Source organism: Engraulis encrasicolus, chromosome 19 (assembly GCF_034702125.1).
Source record: "Engraulis encrasicolus isolate BLACKSEA-1 chromosome 19, IST_EnEncr_1.0, whole genome shotgun sequence".
Taxonomy (NCBI): domain Eukaryota; kingdom Metazoa; phylum Chordata; class Actinopteri; order Clupeiformes; family Engraulidae; genus Engraulis; species Engraulis encrasicolus.
Genome location: NC_085875.1, coordinates 3,670,016 through 3,682,515, shown reverse-complemented (window position 1 = coordinate 3,682,515; position 12,500 = coordinate 3,670,016). Strand labels below are relative to the sequence as shown.

Genomic DNA, 12,500 nt, shown 5'->3' with positions numbered 1-12,500 from the left:
TGCAAACATTTCATGTGGCTCAATGATGTGATGCCAATTTTTTGACAACAGTGTTGTCTCTTGAGTCAAATGTTACAACAAGTTGTAACAACAACAACCATCTAATATCACGAACAAAAGCCATCTTTAAACTTAGGTCTTTAAGATAATGTACTGTAGGTACCCATTAAGAACAGTGTATTTACATGTGTGTGTGTGTGTGTGTGTGTGTGTGTGTGTGTGTGTGTGTGTGTGTGTGTGTGTGTGTGTGTGTGTGTGTGTGTGTGTGTGTGTGTGTGTGTGTGTGTGTGTGTGTGCGCCTCACCTATGCAGAGCTTTGATTTCAGTATTGTGTCTCTCAGTGGCCATCTCCAGCAGTTTGGTCAGACTCTATCCCATTGGGGAAAAAGGATACATTAATTCACACCATCTTGTCAATGTCTCACTTTAACCAACAACACAACAAAACAAGGGTTATGTGAATGGATGCGACAGCCATATACAAAACTTAGTCATGAGTAGCCCCATCGCTCTGCTTCAATTACTAATAAAACAAACCATTACCAACAAATGTTAAAGCGATGATTCGGAGTAGATTCACCCTTATGCCATTTGAACCGTGACATCCATCCAATAGTCCATCTGAAGTGTTTTCTGGCTTGGGCGAACATTAGCAGAGTTACCAAGTTATATATGGCTATTCCGAATAGCTTGGCAAAAGCGCTATTGGGCATTCACAGTATCTCCAAACTTACCCCACAAAAATCACATGTTATGACACCAAACTTCTGCAGTAGTACAAATATGGTCGCTACTCACAAAAACGAAGCATTTGGAAGTTTGGAAATAGTCCAGGAGTTTATTATTATCAACACAAGCCGAATAGATTATGTGCTGCTAAAGCTGCGTCAACGTTGCTTCTTGATTTATTTGATTTCCTCTCTTTGAGATGTGCAGTGCTGTACCTCTGTGGCGTGCTGCTCCTTCTTCTTCCTGAGGAGGTGGATCTGCTCCGTCCACTGGGCCCTGAGCTCCAGACGCATCTTCTCCTTCACCTGCTGCACCTGCTCCTTGGGAGGCCCACCTCCCGCAGTCTCACCTCCTGCCCTGCAGGAGGTGCACCGTCAGAGACAAGACTTAGACGTGACATTTAAATATAGTAGCCTACATGACATCACAACACTTAGCTGACGCTTTTATCCAAAGCGACTTACAGTTATTATTTTTCAGGGTATTGGTTACAGTCCCTGAAGCAATGTGGGGGAAGGGTTACCCTCATTTATCCATCTGCTGCAGTAGCAGATAAAAGGTAAGTTGTACACTGTAAAACACTGCAAGCCAGGTAAACTTAAAGAAGACAGTTACCCTGCTGCCTTGGTAAGTTAACTCAACTTGAGGCTTATATTTGTGTCAACCCAGAAATCAAAGTCTGAAGCTGAGTTCATTTACAAACTTAAGGCAGCAGGGCAACTTGCTATTTGAAGTTTAACTGGCTTGCAGTGTTTCAAAGCACTTTCAGAATTAATAGATTTAATAGTTTTTTACTCTTTCTTCTTCAGTGATGTCTTCTTCTTGAGGCATTTAAACTGATCACTGTATCGGTGAGTGAGCTCCTCGTCTTTCTTCTGGAACTTCTTCTCCAGGTCCTTCAGCTCCTTCTCCTGCTTCTTGCTGACCTTCAGGAAGCTCTTGTGTTGGATCAGCTCCTCGGCAGACACAGTGGTCGGCTCTGCAGGAAAACAAAAACAAAATAATATTAGGTGAGACGATATTACTGTAAATTGTGCCTCGTGAAATTGAGTACAAGATCGTCTCGAATCTGCCAAAGTGGAGAAATCGTATAGATCGTCTTGCAATGAGGATGTTTACTATCAGTATCAGAGTGATGTCTACTTACTTCTTGTTGTTGTCTTCTCTTTTATTCTTTACAGTACAGTATTCCAGTTTTGCACTTGATGAGAGTGTCATCAGTGTGTTTACATTTAATTAATTGCCAATTACACATTGCAAGTATATAAAATACCTGTTTTTTGTCGTTTTGTTCGATGAAAGATCGTGATAAAAAATCTGAATCAAGATTTTATATTAAAAAGATCATGATATGACATTTTTGTCATATTACCCACTCCTAGGCGAGACTTTATTTTACTGTCCCTTCCCGTGACATTCATTAAGTAGGCCACAGTGTAATAACAAAACTATGTAGGCCTCATATTATGTACTTGCAGTCTACCTTAGGGTTAGAGGTAGAGTAATGTCATAAATAACACGAGATGATGTCCTGTGGGACTTACACTACAGTGCGCTAAAGGCAAATCATGTCTTCATTCTATGATCTACAATGGATAAGTAGACACTACTGTAGAATTTCCACCTGTTGGGTCAGTGGAGGACAAAGAGTTGTCAGAAGCAGCCTCACCATCCCCCGTGCTAGGCACGGCATCCTTATCCTGCTCAGTCTCCTTGGAAACGGGCTCCACAGCAGAAGAAGCCTCCAAGACTAAAGGCTCAGCAGATACATCGCTTGTCTCCGTGGCGATACGAGGCCCTCCTTCTGGAACTGGAACCATCCCAGCCTCAGAGTCGCTGCCAGCGGTACCCGGCTCCTCAAGAGTCAAGTCAAGTCAAAGATTTAACACAACAAAAGCAGCTGCCAAAGTGACCAAAGTGCTAACAGGAAGTGCTAACAGGAAGGCCTAAGTAAAAAAGACTTGAAACAACATGAAACAACACAGACAGAGGACTTGGAGACACCCATAGAACACACAAAAACAAAAGCACAAGCAATAGTGGATACGGTGTAGCTGGAAAATACACTGAAGTCAATATCAATAAAAATAGATAAGCCTATCTAAATAAACTCATGAAATAACAGTTCTGTCAGAACCACTCTAGTCAAAAATAAGACGGGAAACAGAGATGCATTTCGGAAGCTTTATTTCTGGATGCAGACATTTGTGTTTGGCGGTATGGCTCTGTTCGGAGGAAGTTCCCCGGCTTCTCCATGAGCTCCATGGAAGCCAAGACAGGGAACAGCAGCATCCTCAGGTGGAGTGCCTTCCATTTAGCTGGAAAGGCAACATACCCCCTAGAACAGAGCAAGCAACAATGACAATGTTTGGCAATGACATTGTATGACATTGTTTGGCAATGATTAGTCTGGTGGAGCAGGGGAGGTGGTGGGTACAAAACAAACAGCAAAAAGCAATGACAGGAAAACAAATTCGGTAGTTTAAATTGCGCGCCAAAGGACAGCATCCAATTGCGAGCAGCAGCTAATTAACCAAAGCGCAGCTGATTCGTGGAACGCTGCATGGTTTGGGTTGGCGTCAGCCAATAGGCGAAAGGGCGCATTGACTACGTGGTCTGCCAGAACTATCGCAGGTTGCTCGATAGATCACACAGGAATGTCAATACATAAGGGTAAAAGAGGTGGGTTAAAACAATAGATAAATAAACAAATCAATAAGGCCCAGATGAGATTAAAAGACAAGAGGAGGAGTGTCTACCTCTGCAGCCACGTTGGGAGGAGAAGGGGCGTTGTCCTCTGCCGCCACGTTGGGAGGAGGAGAAGGGGGGTTGTCCTCTGCCGCCACGTTGGGAGGAGGAGAAGGGGGACTCTCTTCAGCAGGAGCATCAGAAGGAGGTGGAGAAGGGGGACTCTCTTCAGCAGGAGCATCAGAAGGAGGTGGAGGAGGAGGATTCTCTTCAGCAGGAGCATCAGAAGGAGGTGGAGGAGGAGGATTCTCCTCTGCAGAGGCATCGGAGGGCGGTGGAGGAGGAGAAGAAGGATTCTCCTCTGCAGAGGCATCGGAGGGAGGTGGAGGAGGAGGGGCTTTGTCCTCAATGGCAGGGCTGGAGTCAGCAGTATCAAGAACAGCAGGTTCCTCTGGTGGTGGCGGAAGTATAGCAGCTGCTTCTGGATCTTCACTGACCTTCACATCTGATGAAAAGCACAATTTATTGTGATTTTGCTTTCAAACGCACTATATTATTAGAGCAAAACAATGTTTTACATGACAAGACTGTATTTTTTGCAATTCGGTCTTCTGGTGCATGGATGTTTTAAACCAAAAACACTCACTGTACATTATTGGTGTACAGTGCATTGTATTGCATCATAGTTAATAAATAAAAAAATAGTGTATTTAGCGCTTGTGTTTACTTGCCCACGCAAATGGTGTTTCATGAATATAATTGTTATATACGTAGTGTAGATCAGCATGAAAACATGTTTTCTTGTTACCTGTAGGTGGAGTCTTGTCCACTGCAGCCGTTGGAGAGCTACTGATTGGCAGCTCATAGGGGCTCAGATATACAGACGGCTGGACAGGAAGAAAAATAAATACATTATATTTAATGGTAACACTTTACATTGAGTTTGCAAGATGAACTGCTATTACACTGACCTTCAACTTCAAGTTCTTTTATTTGTCACATACATATTATTTGTAGTGAAATGACACATGTGAAGACAGTAAGCCACCGAATACATTTGAAAGTAAAGTCTATTAAGGCCTACTGTACCTCCTGGGTCTTAGCTGGTTTGTCTGATTTCTTGACAGGGTTGAACAGAGCGTCTGTGAAATCTGTGGGAGGGGGTGGGGGAGGGGTGGACAAGATTACTATGGTAACATGGAATAACTGTAATGTGCATTATATTTTCATGTCACACTTTTGTTAACATTTTCCCTAGATGCTTAGATAATAATCAGGGTCTCCATCTCAAATACTGCTAGAGTTACTAAGTTCTATTAGGCTCATTTATTGAAGAGCTATCTATACAACTTCCAGACAGCAAATGAATTCACTCTGTCCACATTCATTTATGTAGATGACTTGTTGACAGATTGGAATCAAACAGCACGCATGTTCTGTGAATGCTGCCCATTCACAAGACACTTGAAAAAAGAATCCAAGTCCATGGGTTTTAACATTGAAAACTTTGGTACAACTAGGCTGTGCAATGCATATCAAATGCAAAACCCCCTGCACACTACGAAATTGCATTTATGCCTAACCTGTGGAAGGGGGCAGCCCCCAATTAAATTCCACCCTAAAGTGTGCGGTGCAGCGGAACGGTATCATGTTCAGTCATGGAGGAGGATGGGGGAGAGAGCACTGGTTAATCACTCCCCCCACCAACCTGGCAGATCGGGAGTCGAACCGGCAACTTTTGGGCTTCAAGTCTGATACTCTAACCCAGGGGTCCCCAAACTTTTTTCTCTCGGGGCCACATTATCGTTCCTGACTGTGATTGGGGGCCGGGATCAATCATGTGGACTCTATACTAGACCACTGCCTGTTATAGCCATAATTTCCAGCACAAAATAGTTCATCATTACAAGTGATTTGTAAAAGAAGTGAGTACTTAACATGTTTTTCAATTTCTTTCTATTCCTTTTAATATCTAATAACCATGTAAAAATATCAAGGAAAGGTTAGAAAAATATGGTGATTAACATTTTATGATTGGGCCGGTTCAAATGGTGAGGTAAAGAGAGAGGAGGGCCGGCCAAAGGGGCGTGGCGGGCCGCATCCGGCCCCCGGGCCTTAGTTTGGGGACCCCTGCCCTAACCGCTTACCCATGACTGCCCATAAGCAATGTGATTTGGACCCACTCACAGCCCTAAGCTACCTGAACCGAGTGATTCCAGACTACACTTCTCACATTTCAGTCTGACTCGCTAGTAAGGCCGCCGCTAGGCGTAAGCAGGGTAAGCAGAGCACTTAGGGCCTCAACCACTTTGCCCCCAAAATTGGGGCCTTCTAAATTGTGATTGACTAAAAAACACATTACTAGTATTATTATTTAATTATGCGGGGGGCCCTCCTGACCAGCTATGCTTAGGGAGTGCATTTTAATATGTGACCTTGCCTCCTCCACTTGCCTCCTCCACTTGCTTCTCGTCATGATGACATCACAGACAACAGCATTATATTTCAATATCTTGCAAAAGCTCAATTATAGAGTCATTTTCTCAATTATAGAGTCATTTTCTCATTTGCAATTGGGATGGTGAATGAAAAACAGTCCCTCAAAAGTTGTTGTGGCGAGGCTGACAGCTGGGAAACTTTATTGTTTTCTCCACGGAGGAGGGGCCAGGAGGCGGGACGAGGAGACAAGCACAAGTGGAGGAGGCAAGGTCACATATTGGGATGCATCCAGAGCCTCCAAACCCTTAGCAGCAGCCCTGCTAGCTAGGCTACCTGAGACTCCTCCCACTGAGTTGCACACACACACAACTTTCTAATCATTGACAGTTTGCATATTATTTCACTCCATTTCCATAAAGTGAGAGGAGACGAGGCGTTACCGGCGAAGGCTGCGGGGATGTAGTCCTTCACCTCGATGAAGACAAACAGGGAAGGGAGGGTGAGGGGCAGGTTGCTCTCGCTCTTTAAACAAATGTGGTGAAAACCTGTGAAAGCAAAAGCAACACCTGTCTCAGCACTGCAGGCTAGCTCACTTAGGTCCGCTGTTTTTTTAACACCTGATAAACAAACACACCTGTTGAGAGATACTACTGCCCTAACATTCACATTGGGTTATTTATTAGGGCTACTTATTACAGTGAGGATAGCTGTTTATTTATTTATCCTTTGGAAGATGTGTGTGTGTGTGTGTGTGTGTGCAGGCCCGTAGCCAGGGGGGGTTCGAGGGGTTCGTTTGAACCCCCCTTCCCATCCCCCACCCCCACTCGAACCCCCCAACTACGTTGCATCCCACTTTGACTGGAAGGCCATTTCATAGACAACAACTGTCAGATAGCAGTAACTGAGCCAACACTGGGCCGACACTGTGGGGAGATAGCTCATTTGAAGCAATTCATGTCCATTTACTGTATGTTAAGAGTGGGGAGCAACAGACAAACAATTAAGGACAGCAACAACAGATTTGCGACAAACTTATAATGAATAAAGTATGTCTAAATTAAAATATTTTTAGTGTGCTCGTGTATTTGGGAAACATTGGAGCCGGGACCCAAATAAAGTCCACTTTCGGGGGGAAAAGATCCCCCCACCACAATGCTGGCTACGGGCCTGGGGTGTGTGTGTGTGTGTGTGTGTGTGTGTGTGTGTGTGTGTGTGTGTGTGTGTGTGTGTGTGTGTGTGTGTGTGTGTGTGTGTGTGTGTGTGTGTGTGTGTGTGTGCGTGTGCGGGGGGGTGGTAGCAAGCATTTTGGCATGTCATAATCATTGTTGCACATTAAGTGGGATGGGGTAGGGCAGGGGTTGGAGGAGTCAAGCACTGATGTCACTTTTACCTCTTATCCACTTTACTTGGAAACCTGCTGCTACTTCTACTACTGAGTGTTGTACTGCAAACACAATTTTGTTGTCTTTGTGACACTTGCTACATTTAAATGAAGGTTTTAATTCCGAATTAATAATTCAGAATTAAATAGTTCAGTTGAATTTACTTTGATCTTTAATTTAATTCTGAATTAAGAAGCGTTTACATGACACTTTCAAAGTGGAATTAAGCTTTATTCAGAATGAAAGTGAGTTAATCTGGAATGAAAACCATCATGTAAACGTAGCAAATGACAATAAACTCTTGAATCTTGAATCACCTGATTGGATGGCATCTACAGGGATGATGCGGTGTCCCAGGAACTTCCCTCCCTCCTCATACGCTACGACTCTCAAAGATGCCATCTCAGGGAACAGGATCTATTACGTGGCCAAAAAACACATCTCAAGGTTTCAAGTTTCAAGTTTCAAGTTTCAAGTTTATTTAGCCATATCAACAGTATAAAAATACAGTTGTTAGAAATGTTGCTTGGTGTGCTCACACAACAACACAAACAAAAGACACAAAACTGGGGAGGGGGGGTATGAAAGAAAAACAGGGGAACAGCAGATTAGAAAGGGGAACAGCAGATAAGAGAGATCCACTCAGTCAGCGTGCATTTAGTTAACAAACTTCCATGAGATTACGTTTCTCTGTGTAAAATGTTAAAATAAAATGGAATGTCTGTGTCAAAAGTGAACCAACCTCAGCTGTGTTTTTATTTTAATTATGGATCCAAATGTGTGGTCATCATTAAGTTTTTATTTTCTTTTTAAAATGTTCCACATAGAACTGACCTACAACTAATTCAGCATTCTGACCAAGCATTTCGAAAGCTTTGTTGCAAATTCTGTTTTTACCTTCTCAAAGACAAAGGGTTCGTCAGTCCAAATTGGGTTGATTGAGTTGGGAGTGGTTGACCACTTGGTGCGATACTTTTTTTTCTGGTCTCCTGGCAATCCAACAATCTCAACTTCGACCCCAGTCTTCACACTCTTGTCAGACAGGAACTGGCCTGAGTAGATCTGTAAAGTAAGAACAATAAAACACTTTAAAAACACTTTAAAAAAGAATACTACACTTGCTTTTTAGCATACAATGGAGTAGGTAGTTTAACAGAGTGGGTATTTTAATCCTGAAGGACATTAAGGACATATACATCTTCAATATATGCTGTATCAAGTTTCATGTCAAGTAGAGGACTGTGTGTGTGCGTGCATGCAGGGCCAGAAATTATTTTTCTTCACCACCAGCGAAAATGGCTAGTAAATGTTAATCTTACTAGCCAAACACACACTCACTACTGTAGGGATGTCAAACTCATGTCCAGGTGCCAAATCTTGCCCATGGAGTCATTTCATTTGGCCCGCAAGATCATTTCAAATGTGTATTACAGTTGGCATGTATATAACCGTGAACATGAAATTTTGTGTATGACAGGCATGTGTATGCTTGAGCTACTGATATATGATTTAAAAGAGTGAGTGTGAAATTGAATTATGTGTAATTATTAAGTGCACTGAGTTGACCCTCAGTTAATTTGAGTTTGACACCCCTGCGCTAATGGATGAAAGTTGCAAAAATATCTAAGTTGATCTTTTCTTTTAGAGCTCTGCGTGGGTGTGAAGAAGAGCTGCCATGTTATACATTGGTTCTAAATGTTAGTTTTCCCCCTGGCTGCGCGACCTCAACCTCTGATTGTTGGAAACCGCTGTCGGTCAAAAAATTAGCCCACGTCGTTAGCTGCCAGAGTCTTGCCCCTCCTCACAACTCCGTGTTTATAAACAAAACAAAAAAAACGATGTATAGAAATGCTCCACTCACTTTGATGCTGAGTGTGTTGGCTACGATGGTGTCCAGCCTATCACTGTGGGGGTCAAAGGTCTTGTCATTCCTCCGCAGCAAATCATGCTTTAGCAGGAAGCCAGTTCGCCCATTGTACTCAAACAGGCTCATGTTGAGCTGCATGGGAAAATCTGAAGAAGGAAAAGCAATGGGTAAAGAGTTAGGCCTGAGAGGACGCTTTTACTTTGGTACAGTGACACCTAATGCTAATTAACCAAATAACATTTTCTCTCTCTCTCTTTCTCTCTCTCTCTCTCTCTCTCTCTCTCTCTTTTTCTCTCTCTCTCTCTCTCTCCACTGTTCATGTACCTCGATGGGCTGATTACCAAGAGCACATTTTGACCAAGAGCAAAAGTTGATGAAGTGTCATCACCACATCTCTCAGAGGAAAACTGAGAAAATCACCAATAAAGCTTTGTGTGTGTGTGACTTTCATTTCTTTGCAGAATGTTCAAGTTCAGGTCTCGAAGAAGCTACTCAGTGTTTCAGAAAACAGTATTGGTTGATCTAAAAGCAAGCATACATTTGTCTGTAGCCCCTTAAAGGGACACTGTGCAGGAAATGGTCAAAAAAGGTACTGCAACTATGCTGCTCATTGAAACTGGGCTGCCTATTGCCAAATTTGATCTTTACATGAAAGTTTACCAAGTAATAAACAGATATTTTCTAGTATGGTTCAAGTACAGTCATTTTTTGCAGCTAAAAATGGGGATTTTTGGAAATTCAAAATGGCGGACCATGGAGAAGATCCCCCTTTTCATGTATGAAAAGTGCAATTTTTCCAGTCATAATGAATACTTCGAATTTGATGGTGGTGGTAAGTATTCATGAAAAAGGTAACATTGGTGAATGGGCAGCATGAATTCTGGAAATAAACAACTAAAAATCTCCCACAGTGTCCCTTTAAGGCATGCCATTCCACCAGAGGAATGCTGTAATAACCATTGAAAAAAAAAACCGTATCTGCCATAGTACCACACCACTATGACAGTAGACAGGGCCTTTAGTAATACATTACTGCCATAGTACCACACCACTATGACAGTAGACAGGGCCTTTAGTAATACATTACTGCCATAGTACCACACCACTATGACAGTAGACAGGGCCTTTAGTAATAGATTACTGCCATAGTACCACACCACTATGACAGTAGACAGGGCCTTTAGTAATACATTACGACTTGGTTATTGCCATTCTGGTAACAGCTAATTTATAACATGGGTCATGTCTTTCAGGGTTAAAAGGCCGATGTGATTTTTGCAGTAGTAGACTTCACATAAATAAAGACACGAAATATACACCTTTACACACAAACATGTGAAGAATAAAGATGAAAGATGATGAAGGCATTGAATACCCATTGTCTGGTAGTTTAGCGCCACCATCTGGCAGCCTGCGTTCCAGAACGGCTGGGGGCTGTAATTGGAAGAGTCCATCCTGGTGCCTTTAGGATAGATCCTACTCATCTGACGCTTGTTATATCTGCACAACTACACTTAGGAACAAAGCCAGTGCATCAAAGAGTAGCCTACAATATAACAAGTGCCTGAAAACAGAATAATACATTTACAATATTGTAATTTTCTCTGTCTTAAAGGTTTTAAAACATGTTGTGTTTAACACATCATTTTGTCTTCTTACAGCGTCCTTTTAATTATTATTCGCTGTGGATGTTGGTGTGGTTATTTTCAATAGTTTTTCAACTGGGCCTAAAGCTGACTTCATGCGCGTGTGGTCATTATTGTCTGTTTTTTTTACTGCATTTTTTGTACAGCACTATAGCAGAGATACTGTTGCTAAGGACTATATCCAATATCAAAAGTATTGAAATGTTCATTTTAAAGGAAGTCAAATGACTGAGGGGACTGCACATAGAAGGAGACAGCTTCTTTAACCCATTGTGTCCTGGAGCGACATATACGCTGCATTCAGGTTTTTGACATTTGAGCTGTTTCATTACAAATGTGGGTATGTTACAGCTGAATGAACACATTCTAGTGCAAAATGAAGGTTCTAGCTTTTAAATGCACATTATTTCATGTTTGTATGTGCTTCAGAGGCTGAGGTATTTAGGTTTTAATAGGGAGAGGGCACCTTTTCCCAAAAAGGGCTTAGGCTAAAATGGGTTAAAGCAGTGGTTCTCAAACTTTTCTCATCATTCCCCCCTTCGGAGGGTCTGGATGGTTCCGAGCCCCCCCCCAAGCAACAGCAGTACTCGCACAGACTGATTTTACGATCGCTGCTTGGGGGACGTGTGTTCATTTCCTATGCTATTCAAATTTATGACAAATTTATATAACATTGGTGAGGGCTTAAAATATATTGGTTATTGGAAAGACAGGAAATAATTTCCTTGGAGGAAAAAAACCCAAAATCAGATGTCACACGCCCCCCCTGTGATGGCTCTGCTCCTCCCCAGGGTTGAGAAACACTGGGTTAAAGGATACTCTACCCACTCCACAGCTGATTTTGCAATAAAACTTTCTCCTTTGGTTTCCACAAATGAAGAGATGGAGTAGCTCTTGTTCTTCCCTGAACAGAAAAAAAAAGAAAATACCAATTATTCATAGAAATGTAATGGAAATACATTTGACACATGATAATGCCCATTACTAAAGGTCGTTTGACAGTCAAGTCCATTTGTTTACTGGTTAGGTGTCTGGCTCATTTGTCTTCTAGATATATTATGCAAAAGCCCTTGCCCTGATTTCCATGAAACTATGTGGACAGGTGAAGCACAGACTGGATAATAATCCATTACTTTATGGTTGGACTGGACACCTCATTGCCTTGGTGATAAACTTCATGCCTGTCATGCTTCCGACTGGAAAAATTACACTTTTCATACATGAAAAGGGGGATCTTCTCCATGGTCCGCCATTTTGAATTTCCAAAAATAGCCATTTTTAGCTGCAAAAATGACTCTACTTGGACCATACTAGAAAATATTTGTTAATTACTTAGTAAACTTTCATGTAAAGATCAAATTTGGCAATAGGCAGCCCAGTTTCAATGAGCAGCATAGTTGCAGTACCTTTTTTTTTTTACCATTTCCTGCACAGTGTCCCTTTAAGACTGTACTCCTGACCTTAAGCTCGTGAAAGATGTCATTGTAATCGCTTGCAGCCACGAGAACAGCTATGTTACTCTAATGTGTACACTACAAGCTTTTTATATGGACTGGATTCTGATCTGTCTAATATAGACTAGAGACCATCTTCAATTGAAACAACCTTTTTGACTTAATCAAGAAAAGTATAAAGTCATTAGGCCTACGTCGAATTCTACTGGAAAGAGAAAACCTCAGCGCAACAATGTGTTGGACAATGCTGTCAGTGTTGCAACTGTACACTGAGGCTTACCCTGTTCTTGTTGTA

At 42.1% G+C, this 12,500-nt stretch overlaps 1 protein-coding gene across 1 annotated transcript in view; it reads right to left on the bottom strand.

Moving 5' to 3' along the window:
- The window catches only part of plcb2 (phospholipase C, beta 2), a 33,820-nt gene that overhangs the window by 4,156 nt on the left and 17,164 nt on the right, over positions 1–12,500 (bottom strand). Inside the window, 13 exon segments of the mRNA XM_063184022.1 lie at positions 305–369; positions 945–1,086; positions 1,525–1,708; positions 2,399–2,582; positions 3,489–3,922; positions 4,226–4,304; positions 4,507–4,568; positions 6,297–6,401; positions 7,556–7,655; positions 8,136–8,300; positions 9,100–9,251; positions 10,481–10,605; positions 11,571–11,655. Of these exon segments, the coding sequence (XP_063040092.1) occupies positions 305–369; positions 945–1,086; positions 1,525–1,708; positions 2,399–2,582; positions 3,489–3,922; positions 4,226–4,304; positions 4,507–4,568; positions 6,297–6,401; positions 7,556–7,655; positions 8,136–8,300; positions 9,100–9,251; positions 10,481–10,605; positions 11,571–11,655 (1,882 nt within the window).